General features: G+C 35.0%; 1 protein-coding gene across 5 annotated transcripts in view; it reads left to right on the top strand.

The window, feature by feature from the left end:
- MED14 (mediator complex subunit 14) overlaps positions 1-23,412 on the top strand; it is a 61,760-nt gene that overhangs the window by 5,906 nt on the left and 32,442 nt on the right. For 3 of the 5 annotated variants that reach the window (XM_072956803.1, XM_031671288.2, XM_031671290.2), the window contains exons 3-13: positions 1,550-1,655; positions 6,769-6,942; positions 7,600-7,729; positions 8,201-8,329; positions 8,648-8,755; positions 9,285-9,417; positions 10,194-10,353; positions 10,852-10,963; positions 14,653-14,778; positions 16,588-16,666; positions 20,399-20,558. In XM_072956803.1, coding sequence (XP_072812904.1) covers positions 6,769-6,942; positions 7,600-7,729; positions 8,201-8,329; positions 8,648-8,755; positions 9,285-9,417; positions 10,194-10,353; positions 10,852-10,963; positions 14,653-14,778; positions 16,588-16,666; positions 20,399-20,558 — 1,311 coding nt within the window. In that variant the 5' untranslated portion in view covers positions 1,550-1,655. The remainder of the gene's footprint in view (positions 1-1,549; positions 1,656-6,768; positions 6,943-7,599; positions 7,730-8,200; positions 8,330-8,647; positions 8,756-9,284; positions 9,418-10,193; positions 10,354-10,851; positions 10,964-14,652; positions 14,779-16,587; positions 16,667-20,398; positions 20,559-23,412) is intronic. The other 2 variants (XM_006211826.4, XM_072956802.1) reach the window with 2 other exon arrangements.

The raw sequence follows: 23,412 nt of genomic DNA, 5'->3' as shown, positions 1-23,412 counted from the left end.
TTTAAAGGAAGGAAATGAAAATCAGGATTTGCTCTGTCCACTCTGGGGTAAGAAGGGAAACTGTGCCTTGGGAAACCAATTCATGCTGCCTATCACTTGAGACAGTGTGGTGTCAAGAAAAAAACATGTTAAAATAGTTTCCAAAGGGGGACATCTCCTTTCCAGTAGAGGAGCTCATCTGGCAGACTGAATTAATAATATACAAATATGTTTGCTCTGGGAGAGGAGAAGAGGCCTGACATCCTCCATAAGCTGTTGCTGAGTTAGAATGACAGCACCGAGGCTCTTAGCACTGAGGCGACTACCAGATCTTAGTGTACATTTAACATTTCTGCTGCGTCCCAGTCTTACCTGTGATGCTCTCTGCTTGTTTTATCTCTAAGGATCCATCACAGGCACTGGCAAAGAATCATAGTTGTATCTGTGTCTTTGATTCTTCTCTTTATACTACCAATAAGCATATTGCTGGCTGAATCTTAAGGAAGGCTTTCGGGATGTTTATGGGCTACGTATGCTCTCAGTAGAAGCTAGATTCTGTAGTCTTCAGTCAGGATTTTGCTTCAGCAAAAATGTTCGTTTTGGTGCATTGCATCATGGTGTTGCTATTGGTGAGATGCAGAGATGTGGGTTGGATCTAGCGGTACTAAGATCAATATGTCAGAGTCCACTTGGAGGGAGGTTGATGTCTTGCTAGGGCCTGTCATCAGTCCTGGCCAGTGGAATATTTTTTTAGTGTCTTAAGGTAAACCATGAAAGATATGATTATTGGTTGTGTAGCTGACATGAAGTCGAGAGGTCTAGCTAACACACTGATTGACAACATAAAGCTTTTTATAAAGCTCTTAAGGCTTTATGAGGAGATGATAAAAATACTGAGAAGTATTGGGAGGAAAGCATTGTACTGGGTATGGCATAAAAATAGATATGGACAGACCTTCTAGCTTTTATTTTCAGTACTCAACTTACTTTCTTTAACTTTGTTTGGATAATTTAATATCTAAGTTTCTCATTGAAATTAGTTTGGTAAGGAGTTGCATAGTTAAGCCCTTTATTAAATTTTTTAAATTATGCTCTTGCAAAATGGGAAATGGGCCCTTGTTTTTGTAGAAATAATACAGTTTCAAGCTTTGGTAAAGAGCTGTTTCACTTCCTTTCTCTTACCAAAAAGGTTACTCATTCATAATTCATAATTTCAATTTCAAACCATAATTTGGTCCCCTTTGTAACCCAGTTAACTTCTGTATAGTAAGTTTATATTTGTGAATTTAATATACTTTAGTAAACAACTTTTACTGGAATATAAAATTAATTTTAAAATTCAGTTTGTTGCTTAAGCATTCTATTGGATTTATTACTCTGAGGTAGAAAATAAAGCATAGGCAGATGGTATACAAAATGTGACAGACAGTAATTCATATTTTAAGTGGTTCATTTCATTGTAATGGTTATAAACAAAGATTGATTCATATTTTAGCTCAGATGAAATAAATTGTGAAATATTCTTTCAAATATGTTGGTTCATTAAGAGTTGTTTTGTTTTATTTTAAAGGAAAATAGAAATAGTACAGTTTGCTAGCCGGACACGCCAACTCTTTGTTCGATTATTAGCTTTAGTAAAATGGGCTAATAATGCTGGCAAAGTGGAAAAATGTGCGGTGAGTGAAATTTTTTATTTTATATAAAATAACTTTTGGAATGTTAACTTTTAATAGGCATGGTTTTTAATTTTAGCTTTAACTTACATTTGATATGTTTTGAGAGATGTTACTTATGTAAGTAATCACATTTCTGTATGGTAACGTATAGTATATATCTATAGAAAATTAGCATTTGTTTATGGATACCTGGTCAGAAAAAAAGAGAGGCCATATCTGCAGACATCATTACAGTAGAAGACATTAAATATGAGACTGGACCTAAAGGGGGAAAATGGTTAGCTTACATGTGTATGATTCCTTAGAGTTTGCAAAGTACTCCCTTAAATTTTGCCTGTTAATTCTTGACAACCTTTTCAAAATGGCAGAGTCAGGATCCTTCTCTTATTTTACAGATGAGGAAATAAGGTTCCTAGAAGTTAAATGGCTTCTTCAAGGCCACAAAGCTGGTGATAGCATTTATCTGTCCCTTTATTTATTTATCTATTCATTCTCTAAACCTTTATTGAGCATATGGCATAGGGTATGGTGTGTGGAGACTTGAATAAGGCATAGTCCCTGCCCTCAAGAAGCTCATAGTCTTGACTGTTGAGTCATTCTTTTGAATTTAAAGGAGTGACCTGTAGTGAAATATACCACAGATGCTAAAATACGCCCCCTCCAAAGTTTTAAGCTATGTTAAAGAAGGGTTAAGGAGGAAAAACATCAGTAGAGATCTTGTGTTACCCCGTTGAGTTCATAACTTGGGGAGGATGGTGTGTTAACAGATAAGACACAAAATTACTCCCTCCTGTTTTACTTCTGATGAGGTCAGTCACTTCTAATGAGGATGGAGTTCATATTGGAAGGGGGTAGAGTAATTCTAATAAAATGAGTAAAATTCTAAAATAATGAGAGCATTTATCCACTTTAATTGAGGTCAGTTCTCCAGGCCCAGCTCTATAAGGCCAAGTAGGCTTCTAGCTACTGTCGATTATATTTGCAAAGTGGGGGAAAGAGGGTAGATGCTCTAAATAAGCTTGACATTGATGTTCAGATTTTTTTTTCATTCAATTATGTAATGATATTTAAAAGTTTTATCAGTCTTTATAGGTAAAATCACAAAAACAACTTACATTGGTTAAATTACATTCAAGTCATTTATGAATTTTATTAGGCTTCCTGGATAAATTAAAATTAGCAGCTACCCAATATAGAGAGGTACCATAATAAATTTATTTTTTGCACCTTGACAAGCTAAGTTGAAAATACTTTTATAGTAGTTTTATATTTGCAAATCTATTGAAGTTTGCATATTTGGTAACATTTCACTTTAGAAAGAAATCTGCAACACAGTTGCATTTCCGCACATGAGTTTCTAATATCTTTGCAATTTTAGTCCAAAAGTAGCATTTACTATTCTCAGTTTCACTAGGTTTCCTTATCATTGGACATAAAGCTTATATGAAAATTGCTAAAGTGAAAAGAAAAAAGAGCTTATGAAGAAGTTTAGAATTTAAAATTCTAGAATAATAATTTTTTTGCAAGCTAAAAGAAGATACATTTCTAGCCACAGATCTTTTGTCTCTAGGAGTAAGCTGGTATCATCCTTCTATATAACACTGATCAAAGAGGGAGGATATTTTGTACCATATATTGAGTTTTCTCTGGGGGGGAATAAGTCCTTTTATTCATCTGTTGTCTGTTGATATTGGGAAATTGAAGTTTATAGACAGAAAGTCTTTTGTACACTGTAAAGCATCATTCAGAGGATAATTTTTGTTATAAATATTAATAAGGAAGCCTATTCCAAGCTTATTTGCCAGAAAGTTTAAAATTCACTTCATTGTTTTGGAAATTTGGATACCAAGTCTAATGAATCTATTTGGGCTGAAATGAAGAAGTATGTTATTATGTTTTTGAAAAGCCTAAGGTTTCTTTTCAATAATTAGTTACTTTGGGGTAGTCTTTTCTTGAAGATATTCAAACTTTCAGTGAAGGGTTAGGTATTACTGAAATGTGTAAAATCAAAGTATTCAATTTTTCAGATCTGGTGTTAAATCCCTAATTATACCATGGGTATTTAAATTACCTGTTTGATACCCCTGAACTGTATGTACTTTGACAAAATACATCAAGCAAAATCCAAAACTCTTGGTTTTGATATTGAGTCATATTGTATTCCTCTTTCATTAATTCATAGCATAGTATTCTTCTATTAGTTTTTTGAACTGGCTATTCCAGTAAGTCACATTCTGAATAAAGTCTCATGTTGAACTTATAAAAAGTTTTGGTATTTTTGTTTTGTGAATGTAGAACAAATGTGTTTTTGTTGGGAATAAAGTCCAACAGCTGGAGAATTAGAGGATTATTCACATTTTGACACTTATATTCTCAACCTAATGATAATTTAACTAGTCTCATTAGAGGTTCTTAATAGATAATGTTCTTTAGCCATGCCAGGCATATTATGTGTTTAGCTGAGTGTATAAATACATGATTTATAGAACTCTGACTAGTGATAAAACAGTCTGAATAATGTTTTATCTAAGAAAAAGAAAAAATGTCTCTCCTAGAGCTTTCTTAAAAGCAAATTTGGGATGTAATTCACACCCCATACAATCTACTCATTTAAAGTGTACAATTCAGTGGTTTTTCGTATATTCACAGATATGTGCAACCATTACCATAGTCAATTTTAGACCATTTTCATCACCTTAAAAAGAAAGCCTTTACCCTTTTGCTGTCACACCGGGTATCCCCCCAGCCCTGAGCAACCTTGCTGTCTCTATAGATATGCCTGTTCTGAACATTTAATATAAATGGAGTCATCATATGTCTTTTGTGATTCGCTCCTTTTATTTAGCATAATGTTTTAAAGGGTCATCCATGTTGTGCCATATATCAGTACTTGATTTTTATAGCTGAATTGTATGGATCTACATATTTTATTTATCCATTTATCAGTTAATGAACTTTCAGGTTGTTTCCAGATTTGGGCTATTTTGAATACTGTTGCTATAAACATTCATGTACAAGTTTCTCTCTGGGCATATGTTTGCATTCCTCTTGGGTTTATATCTAGGAGTGGAATGGCTGGGTCACATGGTAACTCTATATTTAATCATTTGAGGACCTGCCAGGCTGTTTTCCAGAATGGCTGTACCATTTTACATTCCCATCAGCAGTGTAAGAGTTCCAATTTCTCTGTGCTGACACTTGTTATTGTCTGACATTTTGATTCTAGCCATCCTAGTAGGTGTGAAGTGGTACCTCACTGTGCTTTTTATTTGCATTTCTCTGATGACTAATGAACATCTTTTCATGGACTTTGACCATTTGTGTATTTTCCTTAGAGAAGTGTCTATTTGGTGCTTAGTTAAATTTTAAAGGAGATTATTATTAATCATATTAATAGCTGCTGTTATGTGAGTGCTTTAAAAAGGAAAAACATGATCATTAGGGACTTACATGGATTCAGTAATAAGTAACTCAGAACTTAATTTGTATCTTTATTAATTTGATTTCTAAGTCAAAGAAATATAGCTGGAGCTAGTGTATTTTGAGTTGAATAAGTTAGTTTAGAATTTCATTAATTACCCACATTTAAGGTGGAGCAATGTGGGCTGGATAAACTGTAGCACCACACTAGGGTTGATGCATATCTTCCTGGAGGGAAATCTTTAGTCTTCTTTGGCCTTGGCTTTGGTCTAATAAGCATTTTTACAGTGTCCTGATTGAAAGGAGACTTCAGATGACCTAAATCTGAGTAAAAACCAGTACAGAAGTTGAGAGAAGCAGGATTCAAAATGGTTTTAAATATGTGAAAATCAGACAGATTACAGTCTTGCTTTAGGTTCAGGATGGGAAAGGGGACCTTGCTTGATAGAAATTCATGCACAAAAGATCAAGGTCTTTTAGCTGACTTCAAGCTTGTTATGTGTTAGTAGTGTCATGGCTGCTATTAAGAAGTTAGTGTTGATAGCACTCCATTTTACTAGTCATAGAAGGTAGCTTTTCTACTGGGCTATTCTGGTCTAACTGAAAAGTTAGAAAAAAAACATTTTTTGGTTCCACCTTCTCTGATTATTGACTGTCTTTGGGCAAGTGTCTTAATCTCAGCCTCAGTTTTCTCATCTCTGAGGTGGTAGTAATTATCTGGTTTTTGTCTGTTTCCTAGAGTTGTGAAAATCAGATAATAAAATGAGTGTGGAAATACTGAGAAAATGTAGGGCATTGTGTGTGCACGATTTGGTATTACTTCTGGATACCACATTTTAAGTTGATCACTGATAAACGAGCATTTCCAGGCAGTGGAGCAGGGATGGTGAGTCAAGAATTTGGAGATGGGATGGCTGGTGTAAGTGACTTGGAATGTTCAACTTGAAGGTAGAATTCCCCTGTTTGAAGGACATGAGAGACTTTAAATATTGTCCCAGAGTAGAAGTAGGGGATAAAAGTTTCAGAGAAAAATTTTCAGCTCCATGATGAGCTCTACTAGTTCAGGTGCACTTGTGAAATGTATTGAGTAGAGAAGGGATGGAAAGGATTTCTGTACTGGGCATGAAGTTGGCCTAGATCTCCTAACAAGCAATGTTTATTGAGTGTTTTTTATGTTCTGGGCACTGTTCTAAAGGTTTCATACGTATAAACTTTCAATTCTCAGAACAACCTTATAAGAGAGTGGAAATCACCTCCATTTTATATTGAAAAAAACTGAGGCACAGAGGGATTAACTAACTTGCCCAAGGTTATAGGGCTAGTAAATTGCAGAATTAAAATAGAAACCAAGGCAGTCTATGCTTTTCTATCTATTTTATTACCAGCCAACTCAACTCTAGAAGTCTGTAAGAGTAAAAACATTTTATTCTGTCTATTTTTCCTAACTTACTATATGTATGTGTAATGTTAAGGATGGAGAAATGAATTGGGAAACTTTTTGATTGATATAAAATTACTGGTTTTTAAAATATTTCTTCTTTCCTCAAATTACTAGGAAATTTTTTAATGAAATATTTTGAAATAGGGAAAACCTATACTAATTCTCAAAGTTTACTTTGGAATCAAAAGGTATTTGAAGTGAAAAGCAGCTAGTTTGCAAGGAAGCTTAACACATTTACCCTTTGCCTTAAAGATGATCTCAAGCTTCTTAGATCAGCAAGCCATCCTGTTTGTGGACACTGCTGATCGCCTGGCCTCGTTAGCTAGAGATGCTCTAGTCCATGCACGCCTGCCTAGTTTTGCCATCCCATATGCTATTGATGTACTGACTACTGGGTCTTACCCACGTCTGCCAACCTGCATTAGGGTAAGTGCATTCCTTCCCCAACCTGTCCCCTCCCCCCCCAAAGTTGAAGGCTTTGGCATTGGATTCTACCATATTAATAAGTAGCTAAGCAAAACACAAAAACACCCCACCTGTTTTGTGTTTTTAAAATAAATATTTCATGTAGTTTGCCTTTTTCTTTGTAGTTAAAATTTGAGAGCTTTTTGAAATAAATTGGAGCCAAAATGTGAGCAGCAATCAAAATGAGTTACTTATTTATTTAGGAGAGGGTGGACAGATTTGCAGGTGTAACTTCCATCTATTTCATATGTGAAAATACAGCACGCTAGTTGCTTTCTAGAAGTGCTTTTTAAAATTTGTTGTGGTGGTAGTTGTTCACTGACTTGGTGCTATTGTATTTTATACTTCTAAGAAGTGGTAGAAGTCATCTAGTGACGTTAAAGTTAGTTTCATAAACGGAGCGTGAAGATCATGTTGCATTGCCATTTTAGCTGGATGACTGCTGGAATCATCGGCACTCTAATGCATGATAGTAATAGTCACAATTACTGGATGTAGACTGCAGAAATGAGCGTTGAGATTCTCTTGGGTAAAGTAAGAAAATACTGTGTTAAGACAGGTGCAGGTAAAAATTATGTCTCTGTACATAATTTTTAAATTACTTAAATTTTTTTGTAGGATAAAATTATTCCTCCAGACCCAATCACCAAAATTGAGAAACAAGCTACACTTCACCAGCTGAACCAGATTCTTAGACATCGGCTTGTAACCACAGATCTTCCTCCTCAGTTAGCAAATCTTACAGTTGGTATGTACCTGAAATTTTTTTTTAAGAGTTGACTTGTCAGAATATTTTTAAAATGCCTTTTTGGGTTTTATTTTGTAAAATATTCTTATGAAGTCTTGACCTACAATTTTGGTTGGTGTTTGAATCTGTAACTTGTGCCATATCATTTCCCTTTAGTACCTGGAAATACAGTGCTGGTATTTGAAGCTGGGGAATGGGTGCGATCACTTGAAGCTCAAGGAGAGACTAGGTCCTAGAGTTGAGCCTCAAGAAAATATTGATGTTAGAAGATGTTAGAAGAGTTGCTTTTGGTTTCTTGATGACCTGGAAGCTGGCTGCTGTTTATACAGGAACCACTGAATTGTTTGAATGTCTATGAAAGAATCTTCAATCTATTTAAAATTTCTTATGAGCAAGACTGAAAGTTCTAGGTTAGCAGGAAGCTGATTACTTTCTAGCAAAGTAGACCTCTTCTTCTCCTTCTTCTAAAAGCAAATGGCCGGGTGAAGTTTCGAGTTGAGGGAGAATTTGAAGCCACCTTGACTGTGATGGGAGATGACCCTGATGTTCCATGGCGTCTTCTCAAGCTAGAAATTCTAGTTGAGGATAAGGAAACAGGAGGTAAATCATAAATACTGATTTAAATTATAAGTATTGATTTAAATGCTTGGTGTTTTTATATTATTGAAACATTCTTGCAGAATAATAAATGTGTTTAGCAGGTTATCGTATAATTTGAAGGAGATTTTGTGGTAATCATAACTACCTACTGACCACAAAAGTTTCAGTGTTTCTCTAGTGTAATATTTTCTAGTTTTCATAGATAATTTCAGTTTTTTTTTAACTCACCTTTAGTTAGTATACGCTTCCTTAGTCGGTCTGTGACACAATCTGTACACTTTTCTGATTAACCACCTTCTTTTCTTCTGCCAATGGAAGATGGGCGAGCCTTGGTTCATAGTATGCAGATCAACTTTATCCATCAACTGGTGCAGTCTAGGCTCTTTGCTGATGAGAAACCTCTCCAGGACATGTACAACTGCTTGCGTATCCTTCTGAAATTTGAGCCCTGTGTTTGTAAAGAATTTGTCTCCCCCACAACACATACGCACATTTCCATTTGCCCCTAGTCCTGAACTATAGCAGCCTAAAATCTCCCCCTCCCCCTTTTTGGGAAGAAATGGGGCCAGGGAACTGGCCAGTGTAAAAAATAGGGATATGTCTATAAAAACCAAGTTTTAAATTTTACTGTTGACTTTGCATGTAAAATTTTTAAATGATGAGTTAGAAATAGTACTTTTTGGAGACAAAAAATAGTTCTATTTGGTCTATCCATATTCTCTAAACTGTGATGAATTAAGGGGCAACCTGGACCTTATGTTTTGTTTATATTGGTTCAAAGATAAATATAAAACATTTTTCTAAAATTATATCACAAATTGCAACACTTTTTATGCGTCATTGGAGAAATAGCGAACTTTTGAGGAATAGAACTTTTATCAAATGAAGTTTGGTTATACTTCATTGGCTGTTGTAGTAATACATTATATTAGATTTGCTTAACGAGATCCATCAGATTCTTTCTGCTTGTCACTTCAGTTAGAAGTGCTACATTCCCAAACTCTAATGTTAATCCGAGAGCGGTGGGGAGACCTTGTACAGGTGGAAAGGTATCATGCAGGAAAGTGCCTCTCCCTCTCAGTTTGGAAGTAAGTAAAGCTGATGATGGTGAAATCATGCTATGACTGTAAATACTTTTTTTGTTTCTCTTTTTCTCTCATACATTTGATTCACTATGTACCAGTAGCTGTGCACCCCTTAACAACATGATTTTGTATGGTAAGTTCCCATGGTATCATATAAACCACATAGGACATTCATAATTGACACCATTCTTAGAACATGGCATGTTTTAAGTATGTAAACATTTATCTATTTGTACTAGAACTTACTATTCTTAAAAGATTAGATTACTCTGGGTTCGTACCAGATTGCTGAAAGACCATTACTTTAGATTGTTGGGTATCATTTTTTCAAAAATCTTTGCTTATCACAGTGTTATATTTAGAATTGCACCTTTTAAATACTTTTGGGGGAGGTTTTTGGGGAAAATCAATATCAGGTTGTTTTAAAATCCTCTCTTCCCCCTCTGTTGAACTTTGCTTGATTCCCATTTTCTGTAAAGGAATCAGAGGTGAATAGACACCATTTAAAGACAGGTTGTTTTGTTCTGGGTTTTTTTTGTGGGTGTGCATGTGTTTTATTTTTTAATTCTGTGTCTGTGGTTTTTTTTTAATGTAGTAAATCATATTGTTTTGGGTTACAGAATAGCTGTCTTTTCAATATTAATATTCCCTCAACAAACAGTGAGGGCCTGCCATGTTCTAGGCTCTGGATAAGGTGCACAATGGCCTGTCTCTCTTTTATTCCCGAAGTTAACAGACTGTGTTGAAAATAATTCTTAACATTTCTTTTTTCTCTTTAGTCAACAGGTTCTTGGGAGAAAAACAGGGATAGCCTCTTTTCACAAAGTTACGATTAAAATTGATGAGAATGATGTCTCCAAGCCTTTGCAGATTTTTCATGATCCTCCTTTGCCAGTTTCTGATTCCAAATTAGTAGAAAGAGCCATGAAGGTAAAAGATGTCAGTACATTTTAATACTGCTTTGATTAAATGAAGATAATGTAACCTACCATTTATACTTCAACTTTTAGCATGAATTCTTTAATACCTAATTGTTCCTAGAAACTCTTTATGAAACTTGTTTTAAATGAATGTTATACTTTTGCATTTGTTGCTTTTTTAACATCTAATATTACAATGTATAATTTTTAAAGTGCTCTTTCAACTTTTGTAATTTAGATCAGATCACTATTTTATTTTTTTAAGATTTGGCATTTAAACGGTACGATAACTGATCAGAGATCAGATCTATACCTGCCAGAAAGTTAACTTGTAGTCTTTAAGCCATCAGTACCATTTAAGTTTTTTTTTTAACTTTTAAGTTTGCTTTCTTTTACTGGTTAACACTTAATCAGTGTGATTCTAAAAGGAAATATCTTAGAGCATAATAATCTGTTCTCAGGCTTTTAAAATAGATGTGTTTAAATTGCACATACAATTCTGTTCTTGTTTATGCAGATTGATCATTTGTCAATAGAAAAACTCCTGATTGACAGCGTCCATGCACGAGCTCATCAGAAGCTCCAGGAACTGAAGGCCATTCTTAGAGGCTTCAATGCCAATGAAAACTGTAAGTTCTTTTAAATTTAGCATTTCTACCTTTCTTTTGTTCAAATTGGTATCTACTTTTATTTTATGAAGCATCTTTCTTAATATGACTTTTTTTCTGACGTACTGATTTTGTTGTAGAGGCTGGGCATTTCTGCATTTTAATCTGTGAGCCACCAAGCTTGTCTTAATTTTCCCCTTACTTTCTTCTCTCTTATTTTAGCTTGACCTTATTTTTAAAATGTATGTATATCAACTCTCTTAAAACTTTTTTTCCTATTGAAATGGAAAATATTTTTCACATTTTAATATGAACATCTTTTAGTTTTTCTTCTAAGGTTAAGGCAGCTTTACAAATATTTATAATATATTTATAAAATAGTCCTCTTTGGAGCAAAATGTATCCCATGTCTTTTAAAAATTTTTTTGAATTGTTACTACATTAACTGGGTTCAAAATAAGAAATACAGATGTACACACAGTGAAAAATCTTCTAATTACCTAGTCTATTCAGAGCTTTAGGGGACGTTATGTCATTTAGAAAATAAGCACTTTCAATCTCGGAATGTAGTTTAATGAGTATCATAATGAGCATATTTACTATATCCCTACCCCAGCTGTTTTTGGCCTTGATTACTTTGGGCCCATAGTATTTTTTGTCTTAATATATGTTAAAATTCTAAAACTTCATTCGGATTATAGGAAATTGGAGTTTGTGATCTTTTGCTAGGCTCTGGTTTAATTTAGTATCTGTAAACAAGGCTTAGTAAGTTTAAAAAGTCAGTATGATTGCTTGCGGGATATTTAAATTGCTTTGAAAAATGGACTTTAATCATGTGTTTACATAGGAATAGTTCTGTGTGCTGTTTCCGTAAGTTGCAAAGATTTTTGTTCAGGAGCATTTTGTAGAGATGTCACTGGCTGAGTAGCCAGAAGATCTGGGTTCAGCTGCTCTTGTGCTTTTGAACAAGTCACTTACATGCTTTGGGCCCTATTCTCCTCATCTGTAGTTTGAGGATGTTAGTTCAGGCTCTTCCTCGACCCCTAACTCTAGTGGGAGTGTGCTGCAGTAGTGGTTTTCAAGCCCTGGGAGATCTCAGTGTTAGAGAAGTGTGCTTCAGAGACTATGATTTGAAGGAGAGGTAGGTTCTTGAATGTGGAGTTGGGCCCCTTGGTCCTGCTTTAATCAGAACAGTTCTGGAGATGAGAGTTGCTATGGTAAAGGGTCTGCTGACCCACCATTTTTAGGACATATGCTTTAACTGTTTTTTTAAATTCATCTTCATGCATTTATAGTCTTCATGTAGTCTTCCTTGATCCCTTTTGTGAGGGGAAGGCATGCTTTTGTCAGTTCCTTTGCTGGGACCAGGGCCTGTTCTGGGAATCCCTTAGTGTAACCACCTTAGTCAGCTGGCATTTCTTCCAACTCCTCACTGGAATAAGCCAGGGAAATGCGTAGCTGGGAGAATGGCACATTCCAAGGGAGGGCTAGGGGAGTGCACACAGACAGCACACAGCAGGTTTTGGACAGCCCGGAGGGCAGTATGGTTTCTTGAAGGTGCGAGGTGGGAATGGGAATGTCTCGGGAGAGGAGGCAGGACTCTTGGAGAGAAGTTCAAAAAAGGCAGTGCAAGACAGGAAAGGTAACTTGCCCTGTGGCCCCTTCGTAGCATTGCCTGACTCTAGGAAGCCATCGTGCTCTCCCTTGTATTGTGCTGTCCATGCCGGATTTGGGGTCTTGAGGTCAGTTTGGAAGCTGTGAACCATGTACAACCATTCCTAATTGGGCTTAGTTGCTTCTGTTCAGTCTTCCCACTTTTTATTACTGTCTGTTGGTCCATTTCTCAGCTTGTCCTCAATAAATAGATAGGGAGAAATAAAAGAGGAGATATGTATGTATTCCTGCTGCAAAAAAAAAGGAGTGTGCAGCCCGGTCATCTTGCATGGCCTTTAATTCTCCCTTCATAGGTTCCTCATTCTGGATGCACTTCATTAAAACCTCTTGCCTTTAAATGCTTAGGTCCTTATGTATTTTATTTTCTGTAAAGAAAAATGTGGACATTGGTGGCCATAAAATATGTTCAGAGATACTCATCAAAGTATTTCCTATCTTTTGAACTGTCTTCTCTATGTTCTTTTTTGATGCTCTATCTTTTCAAAAACATTCAATTTTGTTAATTAGATTGAAATTATGATTGTTATCCCAGTTGTCAGAATTAGTTTTACTCTATTGCTACACTTTAAAAATAGTTTTACTTTAAAGAATACATTCCTATCCCATTAGGGATTAAAACAGTACAAATATGTTTTAAAAGTCAGCAACCCTTGCTTCAAATCTGTAAGCACTTTTTATTAACATAATAAATTCAGCAAAACATGTTTTGAACTAATTTGTCACACTGGCCTGAATGATAAAATATTGGAAAAGAAATTCCTATTTGTGCCCTTTTGTTCTGTATTTTTGTTTGTTTTAGGTGAAAGTTCTGCTGGACCTACATGTTAAACATTTGTATGCAAATATGTATTTGATATACTTGAAAGCAATTTGTTTTCATCTGATTAAATATACTTCCTGCAATCTTTTTACGTTATTAATTTGTTTGTATAGACAGTACCAGCAGTAACGTCACCCATTTTAATTATTGCAAATCATAACAAGAGGTTTTGGTTTGTTTCTTTGGTTCATAGAGGAATACAGATAATGTACATTATTGAGCACTTTACTTTTTAAAGCACCTTTGCAAGCTTGTCACTGCTTCTTCCTAAGGACCCATGACATGGACAAGAAGATGTCATTGTGCTTGTGTAGCAAAGTAGCACAGAAAAGTCACACCTGGTGAAAGGCTGGGCCTACATTACCACTCTGCACACTGCCTGCCTTTCTTCTGTGCTGTAGCTTTAGAGGAATGTGGTAGCCCAAAGAGCAGACCCCTTTACCACCCCTCAGTCTGATCGGCATATGGTGTGCTCTCAGTGCTTTGCTCCTTTACTGGGCTTTGTTATGCCAGCTTGTGGGATTAAGGGGAAAATTAATTGGGCCTGGTGGAAATACTGTGAAACTCTGGAACGAATATATTGGCAGCTTTGGGAATTTGTGTTTAGTAGTGGCCTCTGTTCTTATTTCATCTTGACTTGAAAGTGAAGTACATAAATAACTTGAAATATTTTTTCCTATGTAATCAGTAATGTTCAGTAAGTTCTCAAATAGTTTTAAAACTACACAGACCCTAATTGCCAGAAAACCTCTCTTTATGAAGAATGGCATTAAAAATATTTAGACCATAAGTGAAATTTACTCTATTTACCAGACAACTAATTTTCTTTCCATTATATCAAAAAAAATCATTAAAATTAGCTTATTAATAGCTACTTAGTGACAGTAAAAGTAGACCTCAGCTCAGCTGATGAAATTAAATTTTCACTAGCTATTTTAACCTTTTTTTAAGGGGATCTTGGGGGTTTTTTTTTTTTTTTTTGCTGTAGTATTTAAGATGGGTATGTTTGTTTCAAGTCACCTTGTAGATTACATTTGTCATTTTGAGCTACTAATTGACATAATAGTACTATTCCAGTTTAGCAAAATTAAGTTTTTCCTCCAGCATTCCGGATCATTCAGTATTTGATTTGTTTCTACTCACTGAGAAATCTATATATATGGTTTTTTGGGGAAAATATTCAGATAGAAATGTAACATAACTCTTAACTGTTCAGCTTTCATAGAGACTGCACTTCCAGCTCTTGTTGTTCCCATCTTGGAGCCCTGTGGTAATTCAGAGTGTCTACACATTTTTGTAGATTTGCATTCTGGAATGTTCCAGTTGATGCTTTATGGACTTGGTAAGTTACTAAATGATATAATCACAGTGTAAGGAAAAATATTTTTAACAAAAGCAGAATAAACATTTTTTACCCTGAGGTATTGGGCGGGGTGGTATAAACCGTATGTAGAAAGTAGATATGGAAGGAATGACTGGCTAATGTCTGTTCCTTGGGTCCCATTTTAACTCTACTTTAGATTCTCTTGTACCAGAAATTAAACTTTGCAATATGAAGTACATTCATGTTGTCTATTACTATGTAAAAGTAATAATGTTGTTGGCTGATCTTTTTTTTAGATTAAATATATACTGTTAATAGCTGGGTGACATGGAGATGACAAGGGATTCTAATGTCATTCATGGCTGAAAAACAAATTTATGACAGTATAAACATCTCAGATGACTTGGGGTGCAAAATCTTGTGGGAAAGAATTTTCTTTTTCTGGCTTACACATAGTAGAAATTGAAGTTTGATTTCTCACATGTTCTGTTACCAAGTTGGTGTTCTGAAATGATGAAATACTAGGAACTCAATGTTTTTGTATTGCTAATGGAACAGTGTTCCTGAATATATTAGCACATTTGCCATTTGAAATTAATATTAAGCTGTATAGATGAAAATAAAAGACTTTTTGGCTATATTTTATAGCTATAAAGATAGATTTTTCTATGAACTGCTCATGGAAAAGTGGCCTCATTACTTTGAATCACATCACATTTATGATGGCTAAGTGATAAGTGGCACATTAGGCAATTGTCTGTTCTTCAGAACTTCTTATTTGACTGCTTTCTTGATGATTAACATGATACATACTCATAAGTAAAAAATCTAAACATTTAAAAATGAGAGAAGAAGCAATAAATAGTTACCTGTTGGCAGTCATTGTTTTTAGGGGAACGTATGCTTGTCTTAGCTCAGGCTGCCATAACAAAGAACCAGAGTGGGTGGCTTAAACAACAGAAATTTATTTTCTCACAGTTCTAGAGGTTGGAAGTCTGAGATCAGGTTGCCAGCATGGTTGGGTTATGGTGAGGGCTTTCTTCCTGGCTTGGAGAGTCATCAGCCTTCTTGCTGTGTCCTCATATGATAGGAAGAGAGCAAGCTCTCTGGTGTCTCTTCTTTGTAAGGGCACTAATCTTTTATGAGGGCCCCACCCTCATAACCTCATCTAAACCTGATTATCTCCCAGAGTCTCCACCTCTAAACATTAGTGATAGTAAACTCACATTAGTAACTCACATTAAGAGTTAGGGCTTCAGCATATGAATTTGGGGGGATACAGTTCAATCCATAGCAATGCTCTTCTAATTTTGTCTATACGTTTTTCTTTTGTTGAATCATTTTATATTTTGCTTTTTGCTCAGCATTCTATTGTCAGCATTTTCTAGTGTTGTTAAAAATTCTAAGTGACATTTAGCAAGCTAATCTTCAGCCAACAGCTCTTCCTTATGCCAGAAACCATTTGTGTTTAATAAACATTTTAATGGTGTTTTATAGTTTTTACAATTTTTAAGGTTCTAAGTCTAGTAATACTATGAGTTTTAAATCCTTATGAGTTTAAAATACTAATTAACTAGACTAAGAGTTTTGGGAACTTATTCTTTGTTACTTATTCTTCCTGCCAATGTACATTTGCTATTAATTATCTTAACTATAACTCTTAAGAGGGAAAACAAAGTAGGTTTATTTATGCCTCATATGCATTTAGTTTAGTTTTCCTCTGACTCAAAAATAACACTATTTTCTGACTGAAACAATAATTTCCATTTAAATTTTGGGCTACCTAGATATTTTGTGTCTCATGTAATGAAGTGCTTTATTCCATAGACCAGTCCACACTGGATGACATGGAGAAGTCTGTGAATGATGATATGAAACGGATCATTCCTTGGATTCAACAACTGAAGTAAGCTTGTCTGTTAAGCTCAGGACTGAAAATGGAAACTTATTTTGACAGCATATATTTTCTTCTCCATTATTGCTCTTGATTAGTCACTATTCTTAATGTTTGTGACATGAAACTTGAGTGCTTTTTGGTACTTAGAATCTAAATTCTCTTGGAATAGGTCCATGATGGCAGTGCTTCCTATCAAATTCCCCTCTAGGGCAAATATAGGTATGAAAGGCTTTCATTGTTTGCCATGTTTTCTCCTGTACAAGCACCCTACAAGTCACTTACACAATGAATTTTACTGTAGCTAATGTCCTTTGCAATAGAGTCTTATCTATTCTTATCCAGGATAATCTTCATGGTATGAATCTACCAGCTGACACTTTCAGAATAGTCATTTCTGCTTCTTTAATACTGTCATTCAGTTTGTTTCAAAATCCTTTGAATGCTTCACACTGTTAAATAAAATTGAAAATGGAGCTAGAGATAATTCGAGGAGGTTTCATTACCACCCTGGTACACAAAGGTACCATTATGGCAACTCGAACAGACTCTCTTTTTAACTCAATACAACAGAATTCCAAGGGATAAAAATAAATATCAGATTAAAACCGAACTGGCGAATGGCAGGGTGGAGGACGGGGTGAAGGGCTAGACTGTTCAGTGGGATCTGTTGCTTTTGTGATCATCTAGTCTACCCCTCCTCCTTTTGCCAGTTTTGGTTTTGTAAATAGCTGGAGAATTCAACATAATCAAGTAATTTTTTCATTAACAGGACATGATTTTTAATGCTAATAGATAGATGATATGCTATGAGCCTTCTTTTGAATAGCTGTTTAGTTTGTATATGAAAAATGATAGTCGTTACTCTGGGTAGCAATAAAAATTTTAGTGATTTAGCATCATTTTGTGCATTTTGGCTAAACCAACAAGGTTTAAATACTTAATAATTCACATCTTGCATAACTTGAGGTTGTTTGGCAGTTCCTGCTGGTAGAAATATAACCTAAAACCAGAAAGTCAAGTCCCCAAAGCCTTAAACTTATCAAATGTGTGTCTGTACTTAAACTCACATTATTTGTAAGAAAGGTCCCCTGGTTGTCATTTATAGTAGTGCCTCTCAGATGATCTTTGGTGAATGACCAGTTCATTGATAATTGTCATGGGACTTTTTTTTTTAATAATTTTATTGAAGTGTAATTTATATAATATAAAATTCAGCTGTTTTAAGTGTACAATTCGATGACTTGCAGTAAATTTACTGAGTTTTGTAACCATAACCACAATTCAGTTTTAGAACACTTAGAACATTTCCATTGCCTCAAAAAGATGCTCATTTACACCTAATCCCCATTCTCAGCCTCAGCCCCAGGCAACTATGAATCTGCTTTCTGTTTCTGTAGACTTTCCTTTTCTGAACATTTCATGTAAATGGAATCATAAAGTATGTGGTCTTTTGTGACTGGCTTCTTTCACTTAACATAATGTTTCGAGATTCATCCATGTTGTAAGGTGTTTCAGTACTCCATTCCTTTTTATGGCTGACTAATATTCCATTGTAGGGATAGGCCACATTTTATTTATCCATTCATCAGTTGTTGGACATTTGAATTGTTTACACTTTTGACTCTTATGAATAATGCTGCTATGAGTATTCATGTGCAAGTGTGTATGTGGACTTACATGTTCATTCCACTAGGAATGGAATCACTGGATCATACAATAAACTTATGTTTAAGTTTCTAAAAAAGCTGCCAAACTAGTCTGCAGAGTAGCTGTGCCATTTGACAGTTACGTCAGCAGTATATGAGGTTTTCCATTTCTCTGCATCCTTGTCAATGCTTGTTACTGTCTTCAACTACAGCCATTCTAATGAGTGTGATGAGGTATCTCACTGTGGTTTTAATTTACATTTCCCTAATGACTGGTGATGTTGGGCATCTGTTCGTGTGATTACTTTTTTCATAATATGCAATGAAAACAGTCTTATAAAAGAAATGAAAAAGCATGTTCAAAAGCTCCAATTTTTTCATTAGAGTCAAGAGACATAAAATTGCATTTCAATATATAAAATCAGAACAAACAACGTAAAAAAATTTTTAAATCAATACACATTTTTCATTGAAAGTATACATATAAGGGAGAGGGTATAGCTCAAGTGGTAGAGCACATGCTTGACATGCATGAGGTCCCAGGTTCAATCCCCAGCACCTCCTCCAAATAGAAATAAATGAATAAACCCAATTGCCAACCCCCTCAAACAAACAAATGAAAAGTGTACATATAGATGTTTATTCTTACACTTAAATTTTTTGTTCCACAAAGTGATAACAAAAAAAAGTGGGAAAGCAATTCCATATATGCTTGGAAAAGATTATCTTGTATTTATTATTTCTTTATTTATAATTTATATATATTTGTAATATCTTATATTTAGAATTTTTAATGTGATAAATGAACTTGTTTCTTTTAACTGATCTAATCTAGATTGGATTGATGATGATGATAATCATGGAAGATAAGGTATATTTTAACTGTTTCTATGTTTTTTTTAAAATAACACACATAGTAGAGATACCAGTCTTACAAAGGTATGTTGACGCAACTGGAAGTAGAGATTGGAAAGCAATTTTAGCAAGTTTAGAATATTCGTTTTTGACTATCATCCAAAATGAAGCAGGTATTGGTGTATTTTGAAAATTTATCTTCGTTCCTTTATGAATAGCCAGTTCTAGCAAGTGATCCTTTGAAGTTGCAGTTAAATTTGTTTTTCATTGTTAAAAAAAAGTTTCCAGATTTGATACATTTTTGGTAATAGTTTACAAACTGCCCTTAAAATGCTCTATATTAAACATTGTTTTACTGCACACAACTGGTCCACATTTTGTACCACAGGAAGCTCATCACACAAATGCAACAACACCTGAACTGTTCTATGCCCTGTTCAGCAAGGCGAGCCTAGTGATTATAAGCTTGAATGTTGAGGCGTTGTTGTGTTGCTGTGAAAAGCTTCTAAATTCATATTTTTATTTTCTGAGTTGTCTCATTGTGGATCGGTGAGAGTTAGTGTGCCAATCATTTTATCCCCTTTTCACATAATTACATGGTGTCCTAGTGTCAAGGATAGATAAGCAAATAAAAGGAATGAGAGGGGTTCTATATAGAAGCATCAAAGTGAAATCTGGAGGCTTAACTGGGAAAGAGTGAAAGAAGGTAGTTAACATTGGCACCTATTAGGGATTCCCATCACTTTACATGCATAGTATAAAAACTGGGACTACATGTCTCCTATGATACCAGAAAAATGAGATACTTTCATACTTATTTATTATTCTATTTTATTTTATAAACACTTCAGGCATTTTATAAAGGATGTTGAGACTAGCTTGTGTTGTCTTGTAACCATAGGAAATCTTTAATCTCCTGTAAAAAACTGATATAATGTCTCAGCCTTAATACTAGTTAGTTCTGTCTTATAACTAATCAGACCATTCACACTGCAGTTTAAACTCCTTAAACTAGAATTAGAACTAACAGTCCAAAAAAAATAAAAAGAACTAACAACCCACTACAAAACTAGAGAAATGATTCATCATTATGGTCATGTGTCGTTTTACTAGTTCAGTTAAATTTCAAATTAATTGGTTTCTTAGTGCTCTTCTAATAGTCTATTTATAAATCAGTAACACATAGCTAATCAGACAAGTCTTATAATTTTGTGGTGTGGATTATCTCTTTTAAATTAAGGTTTTGGCTTGGACAACAGCGTTGCAAACAATCTATAAAACACCTGCCTACAATAAGCAGTGAAACATTACAGCTGTCCAATTATTCAACCCATCCTATTGGAAACCTTTCTAAGAATAAGCTGTTCATTAAACTTACCCGTCTTCCACAATACTACATTGTAAGTATGTGAAGGGATGATTTGGGTGATTGAGTTCAGTAATTCTATTAGTATCTTGAATGATTTATTGTTTAGTTTAATTTGCAAATGTATTTTTTTTAGATATTTGACTTTTGTATAGTGATTCTCAACCCAGGAGAAGGGGGAGAGATGGTAGGGATGGGGGAGAGCAGAAAATCATATCTCTAAGGAATTATATAATGATTAGGCAGGGTTGGGAATATAATATTTGCCCCCATCCCTCACCCTAGCATCTCCTATAGTGACGCCTAGTTTCTGCTTGGACTGAGGCATCTGTATAAGAAAGAATTTGCAAGTGACTACTGTGAAAGTTTGGAGATGCTTTGGTGTCAGATAAACTTGTTTGGTTTTAATCAAATGTTAACTTGCATAATGCTGCCTTTTAAATATGGCTGGCTAGAGTAGCTTTATTTTTTCATCCTTAATTGCTCGAAGACATATATATCCATTTCATTGATTGCATGTACCTTTCAGTGCACAGTAAAATCTTTAGCCCTTTTTCATTCTTGACAGGTGGCTTCAAGTTAAGTTTCTTTGAGATCTTTGAATTGGTTAAAATTTGCAAGAATTTGAAATATGGACTCATATTTCATAAATATATTTACTGCTTATAGAAAATTTTGTGTACACCAAGTAGATACTTTTGGCTAAGATTTTAAGGTGTTTGAAAAATTTAATTCAGGATTGTTGGTTGAAGGTAGTGGGAGTGAATTTTTTTTTAAGGTTGTGAGCCTGTACTTTTAAAAGATACTATCTTAAAAAGGAACCCTGTGTAGCCTGATATATATTAAGTTAGTGTAACTTACGTAGACTAAAAAGTTTGTCATTGATGTGAATTGCACTTTTTTCTGAATTTTAAAACACCAGCTGTGGGACTAGATTTGGCACGTGACAGAGGATTGCTGTTTGAGTTCTCCGTGAGCTGCCTGGTCTACATGTGAAATGATACGCATAATAAACCTATGAACACACAAAGATCTTTCATACTCAGTCACACACAAAATAAAATGATTATAATTTATTATTTTCTGACCCTTATTTAGTATCAACAAAAAGCCAGGCTTTAAGTTTCAGTGACTAGTGATTTGTTATAAAGCCATAATTTGTTTCACATTGTTTAGACCAAAACTGAATGTACGTTACCATTCATCTTCCATATTTCTCACTTAGGGATGATACATTCATAATAGTAGAAAAAACTGCCGTGGACATTAAGAAGAACAGCATCTTCTAAAGCCTTACTACCTTTAAATGTCTTTCTACTATTTTACTTTTGCCAGCTTTATTAAGATATAATTTATATACAGTAAAAATTCAGACTTTTTTGTGTCTGAGATTTAATAAATGCATACAGTTTTGTAATCTCCATCTCAACAGGACAGAGAACAGATCCATCACCCCCCAGAGTCCCCTCATGCTGCCTGTCTATAATCAAACCCTCACCCCATTCTCATCTAGTGACCACTGACCTGCTTTCTGTCTCTCTAGTTTGGTCTTCCAGTGTAGTTTCTTTCACTCAGTATAATGCCTTTGATTTTCATCCATATCATTGTGTATATAATAGATTTTTTTTTATTGCTGAGTAGTGTTCCTTGGTATGGATGTATCACAGTTTGTTTAACCAGTGTCCCATTGAAGGACATCTTGGTTGTTTCCATTTTGGGGCAGTTGTGAATAAAGCTGCTATAAGCATTTGCAAATAGATTGTTTTGTGAACTTACGTTTCCATTTCTTTTGGATAAGTAAGAGTGGGATTGTTGGGTCATACACTTAAGCGTATGTTCAGCTTTATAAGAAACTGCCAAGCTGTTTTCCAAAGTGGCCAAACAATTTTGCATTCCTGCCAGCAGTACATGAGAGTTCCAGTTGCTCTGCGTTCTTATCAGCTCTTAGTATTGCGATTAAAAAAAAAAAAGTTAGCCATTCTGATAGATATGTAGTGGTATCTTATTGTAGTCTTGATTTATGCTGCCCTGGTGGCTGATGATGTTGAATTTCTTTTCATGTGTTGATCTGCCATCCATGTGTCTTCTTTGGTGAAGTTCCATTTTACTTTTAATTCTTGGATTTCCTCAGGTGCCTCGGTGATGCTTAGCTGTTGGCCAATTTCCTGAAGAGAATGTGGGGAGGAGGGAGTTGAGGGAGAGGGGAGGAAGGAAGAGAGACAGAAAGGTGTGTGTTGGTCAAGGGCTTTGCCCAGTGGTGTTTATTTTTCTCATTAAAGTATTTAGGGGACTTTTCTTAAATTTTAGGTAGACCTTGGAAATAGTAAGCTGGTGTAGTAAGAGCAAGGCCTCTGGAGCCAGATGTCTAGGATCAAAGCACGAGTCTACCTCTTCTTACCTCTGAGGCCTTGGGCAATTAACCTAACTTTTTTGTGCCTCAGTTTCCTCATCAGAAAAATGAAGATAAGAATCTCTACTTCATCGAGTTGTTAGGAGAATTAAATGTGTTAACATCTGTCAAGTACTTAGGACAGTACCTGGCACACAGTAAGCTCTAGATCAGTGTTAACTACTCCTGATGTTGTTACCCTCATCCTCACAGTGACTGTGTATTTTGGTTGAAAAATCAAGGTTGATCTTTGTGTGCTTCCAAGTATGAGAGGCAGTTGTCATTTTTCTCTGCCATGACAGTGGAATGCTTAGGGTGTTTAATGGATAAGGGAGACAGCAGGGCAGTTTGAAATAGATGTCATTCTAGAAAATCTAGCAGACCCCCTGGACATAGGTAGAAAATGTTTTCAGTTTATAAGCTAAAGTATGACTATCAAGAACACCTAATGCTGTTAGTTTAATTAAATTACTTTTATCATTGCTCTTTAGTCTGACCT

The sequence above is a fragment of the Vicugna pacos genome, chromosome X, assembly GCF_048564905.1.
Source record: "Vicugna pacos chromosome X, VicPac4, whole genome shotgun sequence".
Classification (NCBI taxonomy): domain Eukaryota; kingdom Metazoa; phylum Chordata; class Mammalia; order Artiodactyla; family Camelidae; genus Vicugna; species Vicugna pacos.
Note: the sequence above shows the minus strand (reverse complement) of the source record. Positions and strands in the feature narration are given on the sequence as shown.